This window comes from Epinephelus moara, chromosome 9 (genome assembly GCF_006386435.1).
Source record: "Epinephelus moara isolate mb chromosome 9, YSFRI_EMoa_1.0, whole genome shotgun sequence".
NCBI lineage: Eukaryota > Metazoa > Chordata > Actinopteri > Perciformes > Serranidae > Epinephelus > Epinephelus moara.
Genome location: NC_065514.1, coordinates 9,001,186 through 9,023,424, shown reverse-complemented (window position 1 = coordinate 9,023,424; position 22,239 = coordinate 9,001,186). Strand labels below are relative to the sequence as shown.

Genomic DNA, 22,239 nt, shown 5'->3' with positions numbered 1-22,239 from the left:
TTGTTATGACAAAGACATCTTCTGGTAATGTCACTTTGATTAATGTCAAGTTGTCATAATCAAGACAACCCAAACAATATCAACTTGTCATTACAAAAACCGAATGACACTTAATGACAGCAGTCATAAACATTATAAACGTCATAGTCATGACAGTCTCATGTCACTCTTATGTAGATACCTTCAAGTAAAATGTTACCAAACATTCTTCAAATTGCCAGGAAAATAATCAGAAATAAATCTGATGTCTATGTCAGACATCTACATTTAAAAAAAAGGCTTTTCAGATCAGAGGTCTTTGAGTGTGACTATGCAACTTAAGTCTTTGGTTGACACAGTTAGAGAATGAGGCTCCATTCAGATGCACTACTTTACACTTGGAGCATTAGCCCTGTTAACCTGTTTTGATTTTCAGTGGGTTATTCATAGAATTCACAATCCTCAATCAATGTAAAATAAAGAGGACAATATGCTATCAAACACCAGAGCAAAGTCAAACCAAGGCCAACATGTGACAGTAAAATGCACTTGATTGGATAATATTTTATCTTCATATCTGACATGTCTTTTTAAGACACCACAAAACTGTGCTGTAACTGAACCCATTCACACTAATTTGGGTAGAATCATACCCATAACATATAATCTAATCACTGAAATAATCAAAATGATCCATCTTTAATTGCATTTCAGTATTATGACACTTATATTACTGAATATGTACCTCATGCTGTGTCTTTTACAACACCGAGGAATCAGTAAACAGACTGAAAAAGAAGTGTTGGCTCACGAGTCAGGACCACAGTATGGAGCCTGAACAAAGCAGAGAAGAAAAGAATAGTGGAAGCTAACAATCTTTGTAAAATATCTCAAACTGTTGCTTAATGAAAACAAAAATAAAAAGGCGCTTGCAAAAGCTGTGCAGAGACATTTCTGCATAACTGTCATTTTATAAGTTGTGGGTTAAAGTTTTGCGCAAGCCAAGGATGACGAGATGACTCATGACTTCGGAAATAAAGCACATTCTGCTGGCATTCTGTGAGTGAATGTCACTTCCTTCATATGAAAGACAACTTTATTTCTGAGATTGGTCTGTGTTCAGTACATAATCAAGGACAGAGTTATTGGCCACACTGTTACAGATATGAACACACCAGGAGGAAGAAGACAAATCCTTGGATCAGTCATAAAAAAAAGGAACAGAAATACAGACAGCAGCCAGCATGGGGGCGAACAAAAAGGAGAAGAATGGAGAGGGAGAAATGAGAGTGAAAGAGGGATAGAGGAAGAAGAGGACAGCAAAGCAACGCTTGGAGACTGTGGGAGAGAGGGAGAGCGAGAAAGAGTGATAGAGAGAAAAAGAGGAGAGACAGACGGAGGCAGACAAAACTAGGTCAAGTCACATGACTGGGATCGACTGCAGGCAGGATTAAATATCCTACAGCATGTGGTCATTTACACAACAAATGTACTTTTCATTTTATAAATTATTTCTCTTCCACGGGGGGGATGAGGCTCGGCATAGCGAGTGTGATGCTACGCTGTATTCTGCTTGGAAGCGAGGCTTTTCAGTGAGCACAAAAACGAAGCATTAAAGACTCGAGCGAGCCGTTCCCTCTGAGACAGGAAACAAAGCCGGAGCCTGAGATAGCATGAAAATGATCATAACAGGAGGGAACACGGTTCCAGTATGAGATAGCTCCATTGTGACAGGCTAATGGCTGTATCATACACTGTCCATTATCCTCAGTGAAAGCAGAGGACAGGGAAATGGTAAAAAAAACCCAAAGATGTCACATTTGAACTTCTTACAAAGTGACAGGAAAAGTGTGCCGTAATGTCTGGGCAGTAGAGCGCTACTGTGCGACTAGGCCTTTATTTCCTGATAATGATGTCATGATATGTCAAATGTCACAAGGGCTGCCCCTGACCCAGAATGTTCCTAGTTGACCAATAGTCGTCATTTAGGGACATTAGTCGACTAGTCGCCTGCATGTTTACGATATTAATTTAATTATTAAATGATATATTTTGGGTGGGGCAACACAATGGTTTGGGTTGAAGGTGTGAGAAAGAATAGTATCAGTAACATTGTTAACACTGTGCTACATTACAGAGAAATACAAACCGTACTAATGAACCTTCATTAATATAGGCCTATATTTTATCTACAAGTGCACGTCACACACTGAGCGAGCCGCCTGTTAATGACGCTGTGGGCTAATGGGCATGTAGCTACTTCCATGTTTCAGATGATACGTCATGTTTGTAGTCGACCAATGAAGATGAGTTTACATATCACCTTGGGTTCGTCCTTCACCTTCTCAAAATGATCCCACACTTTGGATTTCCTGCCCGACATGTTATTAACTAGCCTGTGGAATAACTGCAGGTACCAGCCCTGGAAATTAACCCATGGCCACTTCCTGTCTGTCCTATCAATAGTGTATAGAGTTTCACGTTTGTTTGTTTTTTTCTGCGACCAATGAATCTTGCCGACTAATGACCTTTCTGGTCGACAAACGTTTGGTCAACTATTAGAAGGTAGCCCTACTAGCGTTGTGTTACACAGGAGCATAAGATTCAAACTGCTGAATATAGATTACAACACTGCTATGTAACAGTTGGGGGTGAAAACACAACACAAACTGAACCACCCCCACAAATATTTGTATGAAACAGTGTTTTTGAGAGCCAATACAGTATCAGAAAACATAACATCGCAATACATAAGTGTATTAGGGCTGCAACTAACAGTTATTTTCACTGTCGACTAATCTGTCGATTATTTCTTCGATTAGTCGACTAATCATTTTACCAAAAAATGTGTTAAAATGTTGTTAAATGTCGGTCTGTCTCTCCCAAACCCCAAAATTATATCATCTGATGTCTTGTTCCGTACTCACGCCAAAGGGTTTTAGTTCACCATCATGGGAGAGTGTGTAAAGCTGCCAGTATCTGAACGTAAGAAGCTGCGATCAGAGTATTTTGGGGTACTTTTATAGTACTTTTCTATGAAACATGACTCAAAGCGATTAGTCAACGACTAAAATAGTCAGCGATTATTGTAATAGTCGATTAGTCATCGATTAGTTGACTAATTGCTGCAGCCCTAAAGTGTATTAATGTTTTCTTAAACTCCTAATTAATAACTTTGCTGCCTTGTTATTGCCAAGTACACTGGATGAAGAAGCACATGCAGACAGGCCGCCATGTTCCTTCAATCATTTCATTTTTCAATATATATATGAAAACATGTGTCACGTTTTGTGCTGCCATAAAATTTTGTGCCTGTATACCGTCAGATACTGTGAGGACTGGTAACAGTGTAGAAGTCAACACTACAACAGTGGTCAAAATTTAAAAAATATATATTACTATACAAGCAAATCAATTAAATATAGGCAAGGCATTGAATGGTAAAAATTAGCTCACAATGAGGCAGTTCATTGGTGCCTGTGACTGATAACTCTTCCTGTGACTCAACATCCGAGTGAAATATCAAATGAATGACTGAGATGCACACGCAGCATAAATCAGGGCAACATGTCATGAGATGCAAAATGCCACAACCCCTTCCCCTGCCACCCACCCTGTCCCATCGAAAGAGGAAACTATAGCTGCCAATCAAGCGGACGACTACAGGCTAAACTGGTAATAAGCTCAGTAAACCCACTGGAGCCTGGCAAGAGGAATATCAATCATTCATTCACAGCTGAAACCGGGATACACACCACACAGGAAATGTATATGTGTGTGTGTCAGTGTATGAATGTTACAGCGCTGGTCACCGCACTGAAATCTGTCGCCTGCTACTCGTCATTTCAATAAGTGGAGATCTCTCTCCGGATATGAGCCAATCAATGTGATGTAATGCCACTGGAGACCCAGACCAACACGTGGCTCCTCTCTCCAATCAGTTTGACCCTGGGGCTTTCAGGGTCACGGGGCCCACCACAGTGAATTTAGATCATTGTGTTTTTAGAGTGCAGATAAACCAGGGAGCTGCTGCAGTGAAGATCAGATCTACAGAGCCCTCGGTATCAGACACTTATATTTAACGCTTATTAAGACCTTTTCTAGATCATTTTAAACTAAATTTAACACTGATTTTTGTTCCCTTTTTTTATTCAAGCATTATAGACAAGTGTAAAGGTAATTTGTTTATATGTGTAGCTGCCAACAGCCTGTTTATGATGATGATTATCACTGATTTAAACCTTTGTAGCTACATTCACCATAGTTATGTGTCAGATACTGATTTCTTTGAATATAACTGGAGTTGTTCATTTTTAGGGCATTTCGTCATGGTCTTACTGTGTGTGCAGTCTCAGAATTTAAGATTTATGACCATTTTCTTGCCTCAAATGTAAACAGTTACTTGGCTTGGTATTTATTAGAGGCATTTACAAGGTAAAATATGAAATTATTTGGTTAACCTTAAGAGATTTATTTGAGTTTTACTGTGCAGACCTGGAGTGAGAGCATGCAAGCCCTAGGGTGCATAAAAGCCAAATAACTACAGCTATGAGAATCTGGTTTATTTTGATACTCTATCGAGGTCTAGGTCAAGAGGTGAGGCACCTTTCGAGGACTCGCAGCGTACTACTTCCACCAAAATGACATTGATGACATCACCGCACGTCTACCTGCAGATGCCCTGAGATAAGATGAGCCAGCGAAGCATAAGACTGCTCCAAAAATACTAAATCTGCCTTCCAGGGCAAAAACTCTTATCTCAAATAACAATTACTGACCAAGAGAGACAGACCGTCAGATCGGCTTAGCGCTGAGCAATGGTGCATCCTCTCAGAAAGTAGGGTCCAAAACAGCAAAGTTAATTTGGATCAAGGGACAGGCAAGAGGATGAGCCGGAGCAAGGTCATTCTGCAGGGCCGCGCAGAGATGTCTGCATACACGATAACCTAAAGGCACAGGGAAAATGCTTCACAGTGCAGCACGGTGTAGAGGTCGGCGGTATTACACAGCCCTCGGGCGCTCGGATTCACATTTTAAAAGGCAGCAAGACCTACGCCGTCATAATCTGATTTTAGTACAAAGCCTGGCTGTGAGAGAGCTCTTTCTAAGAATGCAAATATTAATAATCCGGCATGCATCTGCATCAAACTGTGCCAGTGTACATCCTCTTTTGTGCTGGTGTGTGAATCTGCTGAAACAAGACAGACATAAAATTTATCATCAATAATCACTGAAGTCATTTATCCAGAAGTGGTTCCAGCTTCTCAAATAAAAGACTTTCTGTTCGTTTCTGTTTTTTATTATCTAAACTGAATATTTCTGGGTTCCGAACTGTTGCACGCACACAACTAAACATCTGAAAACAACAACACGGGCTCTGGAAAACTATATTGGCCTTTATTTTATTTAGTTTTTTCACTATTTTCTAACATTTTATTGATTTAATCTGAACTTCAAAACCAGCTGGTGGGTTTTAAAAGCATGTTTTCTTAAAAAAAAAAAAAAAGCCAGAAATCCCCATTTATCCTTGCCAGAAACTGTAAAAACAGAATTTGTTGTTGGATTTAGCAACAACAAACAAACAAAAATATAAATCTAAGCTTAAAATAGCGATATTTAATCACAGTTACTTTGGTCTCATTAAAGATTTTCCCTAAAATAAACCATATGCAATAACCAGATCCTGCTAAAAACATTGACACGAATGTTCGGCTTGTCACAGTCATGTGACGAGAATGAAAGCGAAACTTTGTCAAACTGCAAACAATTTTTTGTTGGGTAAATATTCAAGAAATTTAACGAAGCGTTTTCTTTTGACAATATATGGCACTATAACTGTGTTATACTGCACAAAATATAAAAATATATATATTTTTGAGTTCTCCCTCCATCTAGCCATGATAAGGTGCAGGACTTAAGGCCTGTGTCCACACAGCGTTTTTTTTCCCCCTCAGCGCTGGCGTCTTTTATCAACTGTTCCCAATGAGGAGAGAGCATATGCAGCAGCGTGCAGCCATGTAGAGAAAAGGCACTGATTAACTAAACAAACGAATAATACATTATAAGAATTGATTATGAAAAAAGTCATGTTAGTAGCAGCTCTAATACCTTTTTTATGTTTTAGTTTGATGCTTCTGCTGCAAATTCTGTTTCTGTCAGCTGGATTTTTTTATCTAAATAAAATAAAGAAATCATGGTTGCATGCCAGCCCACGTAGGCTCAGCTGACCTGAACAGATACCAGCAAACATCCTCGTACAGGTAAACAGGCTGTATATACATGAGCAAGCAACACACACACACACACACAGAGCGAACTATATCATCAACATCAGCATTCCTAGAAAGGAGTCCAACTTGTCAGTTCAGCCATGCAGAAAGATGTAGGCCAACTGCAGAGCAACATGGGAAAAAATAAATCAGCTCGGTGTCCTCACAGAAAGAGAGATGATTGACTGACTCACTCAGATAAGCAGATAATGAGGGAGACTAGATTGGAAACTTGTGATGTTTGGCAATTTTTGTTTGACAAATAATGTTTAATGTGTCTCTCATTCACTGTCATCTATCTATCTCCTTCTGTGCGAGGATGTCTTTCTTCCCCTCCTCCTCCCTCCTCTCTTTCTCTCACTCCCCTCGCCTTCTCCCTCTGATCGCTGCCCTACTCCTGCCCGTGCGTACTGTAGCTCTCAGGGGGGCCCGGCATCAGTAAGCCCATCAGAGGGAGACCGTGATGCATCTCTTTTGATCAGCGCAGTCGCCGCATTAGCATGTACCTCTGCGCTCTCTGTGCTCTCCCCTCTGCTCCGAGTGAGCTACCTGCCTGTCAGCGCTGCCGCCCCGTGAGGAGCCTCGCCCAGGTAAGACAGAAGGCTCTGGGAGCTCGTCGGAATCTTAATCGCTAATGAACGCCAGCTCGCTGATGAGAGGAGTGAGAGCTGCGCTCGTGATCTCACTGCGGAGACGGACAAAAGCCTCGCTGTACATCTGTAATGTACTGTAACGGTCCCCGTAGCCGAGCGCAGCGCTGTGCTCCCTGTGATAGCTGAGTGATACAAATTGATTGAAGGTGTTGATTCAATACGGAGGCTTTCTTAACCCTCATGGGACTTTAGATCTCAAAGGGAGGCTCATGAACACATTCTTTGTACGTGCCTTTCAGAGACAACAAACTAATACATAAAAAAACTTAAAATTCTTTTTGAAATAACCCAAAGGTGGCCTGTTTTAATCATCATATACAATGGCTCTTTCATGCTGTACAAGAAACGTCTGTGTTGGTTCTGCTGAAAACAAAACAAAGAGGTTATTTTCCATGCTATGATTTAAAGTTTACTGTCTGCAGAAAGTGCAGGAATTCTTTCTCTTGCTTTTTTTTTTTTTTTGCTGTTTTTATGAGGGGTTGTGTTTGGCCCAGGACTGGTCGAGGTCTGGGTCCACAGCCGGGTGCCCTCTCACTTCTGTGCCACTTAATTAGCCCGGCCCCGCACAAAGGGGAGTTGGTCACATGGGCCCAATTTGGCCCGCTATAAAGTCTGCGAGGGCTCAACATGCATTACTACAGGAGTATTTACGTGCCTGCCGCACCAGGGCAAGAGACTTTGAAGATGCAGAAAACAGGACGGAGACGACAAAGAAGTGAAAAGACGGGAGAAAAAATAACCGAAATGAAAGGAGGGGACCCTTAAATTCCAGGGAATTTTTCCAGATGTTGCACAAATATTCTGCTGAGGCAATCCAGATGTGCTCACTCTGTTTATTCCCTCCTCCTGCTCGCTGGTCCAAGGACCTCTCTTTCTTCCCTTTCTTTTCCTTCACTCTCTCTTTCTCTTTCTACAGCCCCCCCTCCTTGAGGCAGCCCACATCAGTGTTCCCTGATAGTGCCTTTTAAGTGAGGGCTTTAATAGCCCCCAGGGCACCTTAGCATCCACCAGGATCCTGTAATAAACATCCACTCTCATTCTCCACAGCACACATGTGTGTGTAAGAGTGTGTGTGTGTCAGAGAGAGGGAGATTAGGTGCCTTGTTTTATCGCTCTTTGGATCAATTAACAATTAACTCTGTTACTAACAATAGCTGCACTGATGCAATGAGGAAAAAAACACAGTGAAGCAAGACCTAAATGAAAACAACATGCTTCCTGCTTCCTTTTTCGCAAGCCTCCACCATGATCCAGTTTTGTTTTCAACCCCCTTTTCCACCGCTGCTCCTCACCTCCCGTACAAACGCCGCTCCTCTCTCCCACAGAGCGTGACCCAGCCACAACCCCTGACCCTCCCTCTCCCAGACAGCGCGCTGATTCTCAGCTGCTCCGCTCAACACTGCTCCAGATACGCCGCTTCATGAATCAGCGTGCCGGGGACTCCCAACCACCAACGCCACCACTGCCACCACCAGCGGTTCAGAACATACATGTTGAAGCATCAGCTAATCGTGCACATGGCACATGAAAGCATACATGTGCAGGTTTGTACACGCTGACATATGTGCACGCCCAGGCACACACACACGGCCATCTGATAGTCAAATACATGCAAATGTGCCTATAAGCACTGAAACGGTTAGAGGATAAATCATTTACTTCATCACAAGAATATTAATCAACATTCCTTTTGGCTTACCGAATAACTGTGTGTCATTCATTGAGCAAAAATGCCTCCTCAAAGGTGGAAATTTGCATCATTGTAAACTGAATATTACACAAGGCAACCAATCTTAAGACATCACCTTGGCCCCTGAAATTGTTATACGCCTTTTTCAGTATTTTCTGGCATTTAATAGATTAAACAATAAACCGATTAATACAAAAACACATTACTCCATTGTGAAAGTCACAGATATCTGCAGCTCTAGTGAATGCCCGCACACACAAACACATAAATCCACACAGCTGCACTCAGTCCTGCCAATAACGGCCCTGTTCCGCCAACAACTCTGCGCTCAGATCTGTCCCGTTTAATCTGCACCCGTCTCCTGTTTCCCACTCGGAGCTGAAACAGAAGAAAGCATCCTAAATGTGACACTTGAACTTGTCAGAGCCGTTCGCGCAGGCAACTGTCAGCGCTTTGGTATGCGGAGCGCTGATGACAAAGACATGGCCGGCACCTGCGCGCCTGCCTGTCTCTGTCTGTCTAGTAAACCTGGTTGCTCAACTTTCTTCTCGTGAACAACAGATTTATATGGACAAGACGGGCAGGGTTGCATCTGCACTGAAAGTCATTACGGTGGAGAGTCAAGGCGAAATTACACTGTCATGGAACTGTGATACAAAGCCATGTGCGTAATCCATTTACATGACTCTGGGAACATTTTCCTTGGAGGCACAATGCGAGGGTTTTCTCAGCCTAATAAGCAGGTTAACACGTTCTATAGCCAATATGAAAGAAAGTGGCTGCTTAATGCGCTTTCTGTATTCACACAGTCCTCTTACTTTCAGTGACTAAGTAGTGGTGCTAAGTTAATAAAAAAGATACCCTGCTTTCTGGTCTTACCATGGTCAAAATTGGGTTATATTGGAGCAGTTTATTATGTGTTTCATTGTTGTTTATTGGTATGGTGCCTCGTTGTTTTGTACATGGCCCTACTGTGCCATTTTACTGCACTCAGTGTCTGCAAAGCAAATTTCCCTCACTGTGCAATAAAACCTTGAACTCATATAGATTAAATGTAGCAGGATGTCGCTCCAGAATTTTAATTTTAGTTGTTTACGGTGCTTGTTAAACTCTTCATCTAACAATATCAGGGGTAAGAGCCTCCAAGTTGCCGGTGTTGTTTTTCCAGATTGAAAGCCCCTCCCCGTCTCTATTCTTAACACCCTTCCTGCCGTTGAGAACATTCCCGAAAACCAGACGGCTGCTGCAAGGTGTCTAAGCATAGGTGACAAAGCCCTCCAGACTTCTGTGCAGACTTTCTGTATGTACGCATGTCTAACCCGTGTGTGCACATGCATACAGGTGTGTGTGCGCAGAGGGCCGAGGGGCCGTACAGTCTGGGCGGATGTATGAACATGCTAGACCTGCAGGCGTCAACAAAGAGTTAATCACTCTTTCTCTTTTGCAGGCAGAGGAAAAACCCACAGAGGAACCCTGTTATCTCACATATTATCCCTCTTTTCTCTCGTGCATGGTAATTTGTGGAAATAATGTGACAGTTACAACTCGTTAGGCACGTGTTTATTCATGCCGTGTATCCGTTTCTGAGGTGACCTGCGTCAATACTTTGGTATCTGCTAACGTCCTTCCATATCCCTCATCTCATCAGTTTGGTAGCTCCTTTAATGGAGTTCCTGTTTATCATAATTGCAGTCGTAGCCTCTAATCAAAAGGCTGCTTCGCCAAAGTTGAGCCAGAATCCTGCCGTTTTATTGTGAGAAGGACGTAAAAGTCGGACAAACTTTCCAATGCCTGTGTCTTGACAGCTTGCTCTTATAGGATCTAGAAATACTCTCACTGATATCTGGCTGCACAGCTTCAACTGTCCTCAATCCCTGCAGGGCTGACTCCGAGGAAGGGAAAACTGAAAACGGCTGAACTGCTGAAATGAAAGCAACTGGGAACGTGCGAGATAACAGGAGACAATTTGTTTTAATTCTGTCAAACTTATGCTGCGATGAGATATTCAGGGATACTGAACAACAGGACAGACGCTAATGCAAATATGGAAACCTGGTGTGTGGGAATAAGGGGTTTGAAACTTGTACAAACACATGCAGAACCCAACGGTCACTATAGAAACAGGAACAAGATAAAAGGGTGGCTACTGTATGAGTGTTATTATCAGCGATGTGGCAATTTTCTAGCTATGGTTGCTATAAATGCAGAGTGTATTCCTTAATGGCATTCGTTATTAGCAGATTTAACAACGGAAACAAAATACCGCTTCCGAGCCCACACAAAGCAGCCATGATTACATGCAATATCACATTTGTCAGGTAAATAGAAACACTTGCTCCGACACAGCTGGCATGTTATTTACCCTTAACAAGCATGGGTATCAATGGCATGTCCCTGGAGGTGAAGAGCAGTATGCACAAACTTCTCTACTGCTCCCATTGGTCCGAGCGGTTAAACGCTAGGAGATTCTTAACGTGATGCCATTACAATTTCCCCTATTAAATCCTAATAAAAGCAATTCACAAAGCATCTTAGCCGGAGCTCCTAAGGTGAAGAAGTGTTTAAAGTAGGGAGAGGGACTTTTCGTGGAGCTTAGGAGTTTCTTAAGCAGGGGAGAAAATAGCTGCAGGAAGTGGATGAAGGGGGAAAGTTTTGCAAATGATGAATAAGAGTCGCTGCAGATTTGATATTTATAGCTGAATGTGATCTCATCAGAGCTATGACTGTAATACGCACTAAATGAATCAACACTATTATGTCATTAACGCTATTTTACAGCTGAAGACTTTATTTAATTCCCTCCAGATATACACACCTTGACTTCCATTAAAAGACAATGGATGTGATGCTCATTCCGGGAACATTGCGACCAACGATCATGACAGGTTTATCTGGCCAATACTGGCAAATGCGAGCTTGTTATTGGGTAATTCATTAAGCTTTAAACGAACAAATATTTTTATCACATCTGTAGGTTGACTGAAAGTGTGTGTAGTGTAAAAACATAACTGAGAGAAGTGAGTAACTGGCTATTATAAGCTACTTTTGTTTTGTGCCCACGCGCCACCATGTCTGATTCTAGTCTGATTTAAATTACAGCTGTTCTCAAGTTATTTTTCTGGGTATAAAAGCTTTTCTGTGTGTCCAAAGCAAGCGTATTTCTGTTGCTCTGAAAGGGGAATAACTACATTTCAGCTCTGAGTTGACACTGACCAGGGACTGGTCTCAGATTTGACGGTGTGAGGCCGACTCACAGGGGTTAGACCTCACTTTCATGCCTGTGCAAACCTCTACCTGAGCGGGGTAAGACATACGGGGAGCCAGTTTTGAGTATATCTTGGCACACCACTGTGTTTTTCGAAATCTTCTTTCCTCTACAGATATAAAAAAAACATTCAAAATTGGCTTAACATTCGCCAACATAATGACAGCTCTTCCATTTAACAGTGAAAGCCACAGTATTAATAGAAATACTCTTTTTATTGCTCCGCCACACTGCTTTCATTTAATCTTAAAAACACCAGCACGCGCACATAAAGCATTTAATCATGGGTTTTAAAAAATGGGAGCTAGTAATCATTTTTATTATGTGAAAATATAAAGCCAAGATATGCATTTGTTGGCGTGCAGGTGTTAATGCACGTAACCTTCACCCTCTGCTCTCACAACTGCTGCCTTCTGCTTACACCCAAACACCCACCCACTCAAACACAGTCACACATGCACACACACAGAACATAACCAAGGTGTTTTGCATGCTGTGGGATTTCCGTGGCCCTGTGCCCAGCAGTGTGTGGAAGCCCCACCCCCCCTGGCATCTGGCAAGGTGACAGACAAACATAACGGCGGCGGGGCGGCAGCAGCGGTGGCAGTGCGGAGGAGTGAGGGAGGGAGGAAGGCGTGGGGCACACTGGGACACCTCTTGTTCCCCATGACCTCAAAAAGAAACTGCGATGGAACAGCGAGAGACACCGTCTTAATTACCTCACTCTGTTTCTGCTGCGGCGGCCAGTGTTTACATGTACATACACGCAGGCACATGTGGGGTGTTTTCAGTATGTGTGTGTGGAACAGACAGGGAGAGGACTGTGTGTGCACCTGAATATACAGTTTTATTAAAAACAACCTCACAGTTGGAGTCGCATAATCTAATTCTTCTGCTTTCTCTGAGGAGCGCAGAAACATCAAACAAATCATCCCGGCTTTTGATCATGTTACACACTGATGATATCACAACCAGTGTAACAGATACATATTATTACAACATGTAAAGCAATGATCCACTGTAGTCTAATCTCACATCCGTGACCTATCATCCGGATGCAGAAAATAGCGCTATATTCGCTCCTGCTGCATTGTTCTACACTTTAAATGAAATAAATCAACATATTTTTTTTTACGTCTGTGATCCTCATGTGGCCAATTATAATTAGCGTGGAAAAAAATGTGGGCATAAGGAAACATAATGACATGAAGGAGCATAGCATATCTAGGATTCTCTCGATTCGTCAACGCTCTCCAGCGAATACCCATCAAAGCCTGTGTGCTCATAACTTAATTACAAAACACATCATAACCGCCAAACAGCCGAGATCTTTTCACGCATTACTACGATCACAGAAGAAGATATGGCAGTTGGTTTTATTATTGAAAACATGCCAACATGAGGGTAGTTTATGTCTGTACTGTTTCTTTTGGTGTCTTGGCAAGTGTTTAATTTCACAACACAATACGCTGTGTTCTTTCTCACTCACATAATTTCTCTCTATCTCAATGTCGCTCTTCTTTCTCAGTCTTTCCCCGTGTTGCGTGGTGATGCGCGCAGAACACAGAGCACACAGCATTCTGGCTCGAGTAGGGCAAAACGACCTTCATCTCAATGCGAATTATGAGTGTGATCTGGTCAAATCCCCACAGAGACTACGTTTCCACTTCAAAAGAGTGGCTGTACGCACCCTGAATACTGCCAGCCCACAGAAAAGCCATTCAGACACTCGGAGGACCTGCAATAAACCCTGAGACTAATAGTGCTCAGATGATTCCAACACTGAGTGGTGAAAGTGCTCACAGAAACAACCGAGCTTTGGCAAATCCAAAATGTGAGTGTAAATTACTGCTGAAAAGACGGGTTCATTTTCAATTTCATCAAGTAAAAAGTGTAAACAGTCCTTGGTACAGCTTTGAAAATTCTCAGATTTGCAGCTTTTCTGTTTTATAGTATTGTAAACTGAATATTTGGGATCAGATATAACAAGCAATGTACAGATGTCACCCAGGGCTCTGACTTGTGAACGCCATTTTTCCTAATTTTCGCATCACAAATCCCGCAATCTAGACATAAAGGGGAATGAGGCAGGGTAGAAAAAAGGAAAGCAACATATCGATAGAGAAAAACGACACGCTACTGTCTTTAAACACTCCAAACAACAGACTGAACGCCAAAGGCAAATTCCTGAAATGATCGAGCATACGAGGAGCAAAGGTCAAGGTTTAAGGTGCAAAGTTCAGCGCAGCCGTTATCAATAAAGACCTCACGCTGGCGAGGAGCTCCTCGCACAAATAATTAACGAGCCTTGGAGTCACTCCATGATTCTGGCATCGAAGAGCCTTCCAGCAGTTTCTGATTCGTACTATTTAGATCGCTATCAAGCGTGGGCTGCGGAGGAGAGGGGAGAGAAGGCTTGACAGGCTAAAATATTCCCTGTTTTATCTGAAGCCAATGCTTAATGATTTATACTGATCAGCAGAGATATAGGACGGGGGAAAGCACTGGTCTACACTTCATCCCAGTTTACTGTAATCAAAAAAACACACACACTCCCGCTGTGCTCATAATTGGAGCATAAATCTTTTTTTTTCTCCAGTACAGTTTGGTTTGGATATTGGCAGGGGTGAGGAGTGGGAAAGTGGAGGGTGGGCACATGGAAGGCAAATTTTCTTTGATTTGCTCGAGTAAAAGGCCTCGTGGGTGAGATTGAGAGGGAGAGGAGAAAAAAAAAAGAGAGGGGGAGAGAGAGAGCTGTCACTTTAAGCCATTAAGTCTCGCTATAAAACTCCTCCAATAAAAATGACAGCTGCAGCCCCCTTTTCTCAAAAGGGGAGCAAAGGCATCACATCAGGAACACAAAACTGGACGGCCGTAAAAGACAAACTTGGCCAAATGCTTTTGGCGGTGTAATTCCACCAGCCCACTCCCACCACACACACACACACACATACACAACCCTCCCGGCAGACACACACCCTCTCCCTGTATTACCTTTGTTCCCGAGTTACTGCCAGAAAAGGAATGTCAGTTTCTCCCACACACAAACACACACACACGCACACACACAAACACACACACACACCACCATGAATCTCACTTTCCCATCAAAGACCATGAACTTCATTGATTTTGGGAGTGTGTGTTTGTGCTGTGGGGTACGTTATAGTCCCCTCAAACAGAATACACCAGAGTTCAGATCCAGTGGATTCAGGAAAATCAACACACACGCCGCAGGTGGTGAAACAGGCCTTTGGAGAGAGCTCAGTTGTTTTAAATTAATTCACAGAGCTCTAAATCGTGACAACTTCAGTCGAGTTTACTTAAACACAGGCTGAAATTGAGCAAAAAATCTTTAAAATCAGATTATTTAATGTGTAAATATCAAATCATTTGCTGTCATTTCAAAAGAAAAACTGGTTTCACTTCCCTAAAAAGTTGTGTACATCATTCCGGAAACAAATCACGTGAACATAAAAGGTTTTATTAATCACAAATGATGCCTGCGCATCTCACACGGTCGTCTCAGTCTCGTCGATTTGATCTAAATTGCTCAAATTTGTCTCTAAGTGGTTTACAATCCCCACAACACACTGTCCTCTCATCGTAGATAAGAAAAAAAGACTTGCAAAAATCACCTAGGGGTACCTTATTTAGGTGACACAAAATGATACACTGAATAGTAAATGATTATCTTATCATTTGACTGACTTATAGGGAGAGCTTTTCACGTTACACTCTCCACACTCTCCTTTCACAGCCGCACTGTTTATCCCACTGACAGACCGTCATGATCAGCCTCATACTGCTCTGACAAAAGGACACATTCTCCTTTCAATGTCATCCTTTCAGTCTTCATAGCTTAGTGTCAGATATGGCGGCAGGGTTGGGGGGGTTGATAGTGAGATCAGGCAGCACATCACCATACAGTACAGAGCGTACGGTGCCAAAGGAGGAGGAGGGGGGGTGTCGTCATCACAGCCAACAACCAATCTATAATTGTAAAATGTACTGCTGTCATTTCAAACAGTTGCATGTCAGAATTTCTAATGCAGCACGACAGATAATTACACTGAGTAAGCGGCTAATCGATACGTTCAAGGACTTCACAGATAGCGGCGTCCTTGAAGCGGCCAATTACCAATCAGCACTCAAGTGGACCTTTGATGGAGCAAGTTTAAATATAAATGGCGATTTAAGGGGCCCCGCAGATTAGGACTATAGGCGATGAGAAAGCTGCTGATGCAGCATGTGGTGTGGCTGGGAGGTAAAAGACGACATCCAACACTGCTGGAGGAGTGTTCCTCCTCATTTAAACAATTAGGCCTTACACCAACCAAAGGGGCTTTCAGATAAGGCTTGTATACGCTGTCAAGTGTCTGCATGAGCTCCTCTGGTGCACATTTAGGCGAGTGAAACTTGAATCACTTTCAGCGTGGACACACAATACGGTGCACCTGTAATAACAGCCTGTCAGTGTGTGTGTAACACTGGCAGTTTGGAGTATTTCTGGGAAGCCACATAAAGGGCGCTGTGGCGACAGTGTCAGCGAACGGGGCCCCTGTAACAGAAGAAAGCCGCCCCGGTGTCTCAGAAGTCCCCGTGAATCTCCTCGGTGCATCCAGGCAGCTGATGATACGTGTCGAGGTGTAACACGACGCCCTCATGAAAGAGCAGCAGACACAATAACAGGGCTCGCCTACAGCTCTGTGCTGCGTCTCTGGCTCTGCTGCAGGGGACAAGGGTCTGCTCTGTTCACTTTGACAAACTCACTGTAGCGGCTTCGGCATTAATAATTTACAGTGTGGTGTGCTTGTGTGAGACAGCGTGTGTTTAAAGTGGAAATTAAAAGGAGTGCTTAATGAAGATTAAACTCCAGCCTAAGATGAATGGCTTCAAAACAAGAGTCATAAACATTATTCAAATGATTGTTGAACTTGCTCTGGAAATTCAAACACATCCTGCGTTGCTATTTAAAATTATGACAGCTGTGTAAATGCCCTCTTTTTCCTTGAAGACTTTCTGGGGGGAATGCAGCATGAAAAATTCATATTAAAGTTGCTCTTCTGTCTCCTTAAAAACACACAAAGTGCCAAATTCACTTCCTTCATCAAGTGTCCTCGATGACCTGTGACCCCTGCATCATTTCCATGCACAAAAACAGGCTTCAGCACAAACATCCTGCACACCTGTGTCACCTTTTCTGACTTGATCCTAACTTGAGTGCAGTTTTATGGAGACAAACAGTCTCTCACAAGGCATGCAACTCAGCCAAGTTTAAATCAAATTTTTATGCTGCTTGGGTTCATTTAGGAACACTTGCTGCACAAGTCAAACGGAAGCAACTTAAACCAAGTCACGTAAAACACCATATAGCTTAAAAAAACCTGACTTAATGCAAACACGTGCTCACAAAGTAAAAAAAGAACTCTTTGTACAAATTAAAAATTCTTCCAGCTGCATCTGCACTACTGTTTTAATCCAGTTTTGTCGTAGCACACGCTTAAAATACACTTTTCCTTATGTAACCGACACAAATTAAACTTTCAAGCAAAGTTAAAGCAACTACATTGAACTGCAGCGCACGCGAGCACCGCGCACGGCGTACCCCAAGCGAGATGTCACACAGTATCAAAGCCAAATGTCACCGGCTCGAACAGCAACACCACACCGGCAACATAAAGACGACATTATCTGCTTTTATTTCAGTGGGAAAACGAAAGAAGACAACGTCCGCTGAGGCTCGTCGACAGCTCCAAACATGTTGATGCGTTTGGCAACTCGCTGCACGCGCTGTCAAAAAGAAAAAGAAGGCAAAGAGGAGCGCGAGGACACGTTTCACACTATCATAACCCCCTCGCGCTTATACCAGAACATGGCTCAGTCATTAAACAAACAAACTTACCCAATGACAGGAACGGTTTGGTTTCCATGTCTGTCTGGTAGGTTAGCTCATGCCAGCTGAGACGACCGCGTTTGGGAGTTTTCTCACAGGCGGCTGCTCGAGCAGACCAGACCAGACCAGGGCGCTGCTGCTGCTGCTGGTCCTGGTGCCGGGGCTGCTGCTGCTGGTCCTGCTGCTGCTGCTGGGGTCCTCTTCAAGTAGAGTGTCGGCACGAAGCGGTAAAAAGTGACAGGTCGACGCGTGGTAGTCTCAGATAGATAACCTAATGTTTCTACCTCTTGTTTGCTCACTCAGCTGCTGCGCTCGCGCTCCTCTCCTCTCCCTCTCGCGCTCGGTGTACAACAACTCCAACTACTGGATCTGCACTGCAAAGGGGACCTGTGCAGGGGGTACTCCCACCAACGTAGGCCGGGCTGCAGCGACACCGCAGATGCACACGCGGGGAGTCTTATCGTGAACTTTGAAATTAACGACGCAAAAAGACAAACACGCAGCGCATTTGATCGCGGATTATTAAATAAAGTCAAGTTTCCCTGAGGTGGAAGTTTTTCCACATCGTGCGGAGCCCCTTCAGCTGAGCAGCAGCCAGCCTACTTATTCTTTCCACTGCTTATCTCCTGTTATTTTAACCTGGTCACATCTGTTGAACCAGGGCTGTTGGCTCAGTAGATAGATGTTTCGACTGCATTAGCAATTAGCCTATCTCTCTCTCGCTTTCTAGAAGCTGCTACAACATGAAAAAAAAATCAAATAAACACACTGATCTGCACAGAGGTGTTTGGATTTTATAGCATTTTATCCAGTCTGAATCTGGTATCAAATACATTTAGTGAGTCTGACACAGACTAAATAAATGAATACAAATCCAAGGCTGGCATTCAAGTTTACCTGAGTATAACTGCCTGAATGCACATTCAGATCAATTGTTGTTCAACCTTGGGCATCACAAATGAGTTTCAAAGAAAAAAAAACACTGCATTGCTATATTCTAACAAAACAAGTAAGATAAAAAATGTACACTTTACCAACTTGTAGCCACATTTAAAAGGAAACTGTTTATCACAACTTATTCCTACCCACTGATGGATTACTAAACGGGCCAACCGGGCACAGGCCCAGGGGCTCAAAGTGTCAGGGCCCCTTCTGGCCTTCACCTGCAAAATGTCACTCACATTAACTCATGCCCACCAGGAAGAGAAACAAATAAACCTCAAACAGATGCAAAGAAACTGCAAAGACACACTAAATAACTAAAAGGGGTCTAAACAACAACTAAAAAGGACACAAAATGATTACAGAGACACAAAACGACCAAAACAGATGCAAAATGATAGCAAGGAGATACAAGATTAGGCTATCTAAAAGGGGAGAAAACAGAAAGAGACACAAGATGACTAACACATGCAAAGGGACTGCAACGAGTCACAAAAAGACAAAAAAAATACATATCATGACCTCAAGAAGACACAAGAGAACTACAAAAAGGTGCAAAACAACTAAAAACAATCTCAATATGACTACAGAGAGACACAAAACGACCAAAAAGACACCAAAAGAACCACAAAAAGAAAAATAATCATAAAGACGAAAACAAAATTACCCCAAAGAAATCCAAAAAAAATTAAAAGACACAAAGTAACTGCAAAAAGTGGCAAAGCAACAACAAAAAAGCCACATGAAAATGCAAGATAACAACAAAAATGGACAAAACAACAAAAAAACAACAAAAAAGGCTACGCAGACATAGAAAAGACACAAAATAAACTCAAGGAGACATACAATAGCTACAAAAAGATGTAAAACATCTAAAAACAATAGCAAAAAATGACTACAGAGAGACATCAAGCGCCCAAAAACGGCACAAAATGACTACAGAGAAAACAAGTGACACAAGATAACTACAAAAAGGTGCAAAACAACTAAAAACAATCACAAAAAAATGACCACAAAGAGACACAAAACGACCAAAAAAGGCACAAAATGACCACAAAGAAAACAAGTAAGAGACACAAGATCACTACAAAAAGGTGCAAAATGACAAAAAGGACACAAAAAGGCAACATGAAAACACAAAAAAAGACACAAACAAACTAAAGGAGACACAAAATAACTACAAAAAGGCACAAAACAACATAAAAACGACACAAAAAGGCAACATAGAGACACAAGAAGACCAAAAAAAAGACGCTAAATGACATCAAAGAAAAACTCAGAGACACATAACAACAACCAAGAGACACAAAATAACTACAAAAAGGTGCATAATAACAAAAAAGACACAACATGACCTCAAGGAAACACAACACAACTACAAAAAGGGGCAAAAGAACCAAATAGAGACACAAAATGACCAAAAAACGAGACAAAATAACATCGAGGAGACACAAGAAAACTACAAAGGGGGCAAAAAACCCCAAAAAGAGATTCAAAAGGACCACAAAGAGACACCAAACGACCAAAAAAGACACAAAATGACTGAAAGGACATGCAAAATAACTACAAAAAGGTGCAGAACAACAAAAAAAGACACAACATGACCTCAAGGAAACACAAGACAGGTAAAAAAAAAAGGGGCAAAACGACCAAAAAGACACAAAAAATGACCAAAAAAAGACGAACAATAACGTCAAGGAAGCACAACACAACTACAAAAGGGGGCAAAGGAACTAAAAGAGACACAAAATTACCACAAAGAGACACCAAACGACCAAAGAAAGTCACAAAATGACTTAAAGGAAATGCAAAATAACTACAAAAAGTTGCAAAACAACAAAAGAAAATCACAAAATAACCACAAAGAGACACCAAACGACCTTAAAAGACACCAAATGACATCAGAGAAACACACAACATTACCTCAAAGAGACACAGAATAACTACAAAAAAAGGGGCAAAAAAACCAAAGTGACACAAAATAACCATTAAGAGACAAAAAAACGACCATTAAAGACACAAAATGACCACAAAGAGACACCAAATGACATCAGAGAAACACACAACATTACCTCAAAGAGACACAGAATAACTACAAAAAAAGGGGCAAAACAACCAAAGCGACACAAAATAACCATTAAGAGACAAAAAAACGACCTTTAAAGACACAAAATTACTTCAAAGAGACACAAAACGACCTTTAAAGACACAAAATTACTTCAAAGAGACACAAAATGACCAAAAAAGGCACAAAATGACTATGAAGAGATGAAAACAACAACAGCAAAGCAAAGTCTGTGGAGGAGATGTGGAGGGGCCTTTTACATGTCTGTGTCCAGGGGCCCATTGTCTCATAATCTGCCTCTGCTGCTAACAATGAGATATTGTGTTTACACTGCATAAAACAACAGCAACAACAACAAAAGTAAACCCAGACCAACAAAGTTGTGCGGGCCAAATGCTACACAGTCACTGTATCAATAATTTTCCCAAAAGTCCCCACTCTGCATCTGCTAATGTTTACTAAACTCACACTGTGATCTGCCATTGCGACACAAAAGAAGAAACATCTATGAATTTACTGCAGATGCGTAAAAGTTTGGGGCAGATTCACGTAAGCGCCCCACGGCTAGCTTTACAACACGCTTAATTGACATAACTCTCACTGCTAGATCTAGATCTCTGTGATTGTTCTCGCTGCTATCTGCTCTGGACATGACAGCTAAATGCCTAATCCAAGCCATATCCATCTTGTGTGCACCTCCTCCCCTTCAACACAAAGCCCTGCTCACACAGAGGAGAACACATGTTTCAGGAGAGTGAAAAATGTCCCGTCTCTGGCCCAGATTGAAGGAGAGTACCACAGATGCAGGCTTTACATACTGTCAAAAAAATCCCTTATGCGGTGCATTATAGGAGCGGTGTAGGGTATACATACGCCTCCTGCAGCCATCCTCCAGGCCCCTGCGATGAGCCTGCTCCTATTAAGCATTTGGAGGTGTTCACCACGTTTGTACTGAGGCGAGATACATAATTAATGCAATGCATGGCACATCAAAGATCAAAGGCAGTTGTGCAAAAAAAAAAAAAAAAAGTTAAGTCTGACTGGGCACTGTTTCAAGGTGTGTGAGAGTGTGTGCGTTTTATGTGTGAGTGTTAGGTGTGCAGATGAGGAGAGGAAAAAAACGTCTGATGATTCCACTCAAGGCTTTGCTGTTGTTGTGAATACATCCTTCCGAGTAAACAATTATCAATTGTCCAACGGTGTCGTGTTAGCGCGATGATGTTAAGTGACTTAATTGGCTTGGTAAATGCTCATCAGAGGAGGGGGAAGGAGGGAAGAGCAGCGATTGGACATCCTATTCATCCTGTTTGGCTGTTTTGCCTTAGGCCTTCGCTCTGTAATAGAAGACAGACACAACACGGCCTTTTTAAACACCTCGATCAGGCCGGCTTCTCTCATCTGCCCGCTACGCCGAGCTATTTAATCCCACGCCATGATTAATAGCAGTCTGACCCTTCACCTCCATCCATATAAATTCTCT

At 42.3% G+C, this 22,239-nt stretch overlaps 1 protein-coding gene across 2 annotated transcripts in view; it reads right to left on the bottom strand.

Annotated features, from left to right (window-relative positions):
* rxraa (retinoid X receptor, alpha a) overlaps positions 1-18,330 on the bottom strand; it is a 124,167-nt gene extending 105,837 nt beyond the window's left edge. The window contains exon 1 of one of the 2 annotated variants that reach the window (XM_050053169.1): positions 17,762-18,330. In XM_050053169.1, the coding sequence (XP_049909126.1) occupies positions 17,762-17,789 (28 nt within the window). In that variant the 5' untranslated portion in view covers positions 17,790-18,330. The remainder of the gene's footprint in view (positions 1-17,761) is intronic. The other variant, XM_050053170.1, reaches the window with a different exon arrangement.
* Between the last annotated feature and the right edge of the window lie 3,909 nt (positions 18,331-22,239).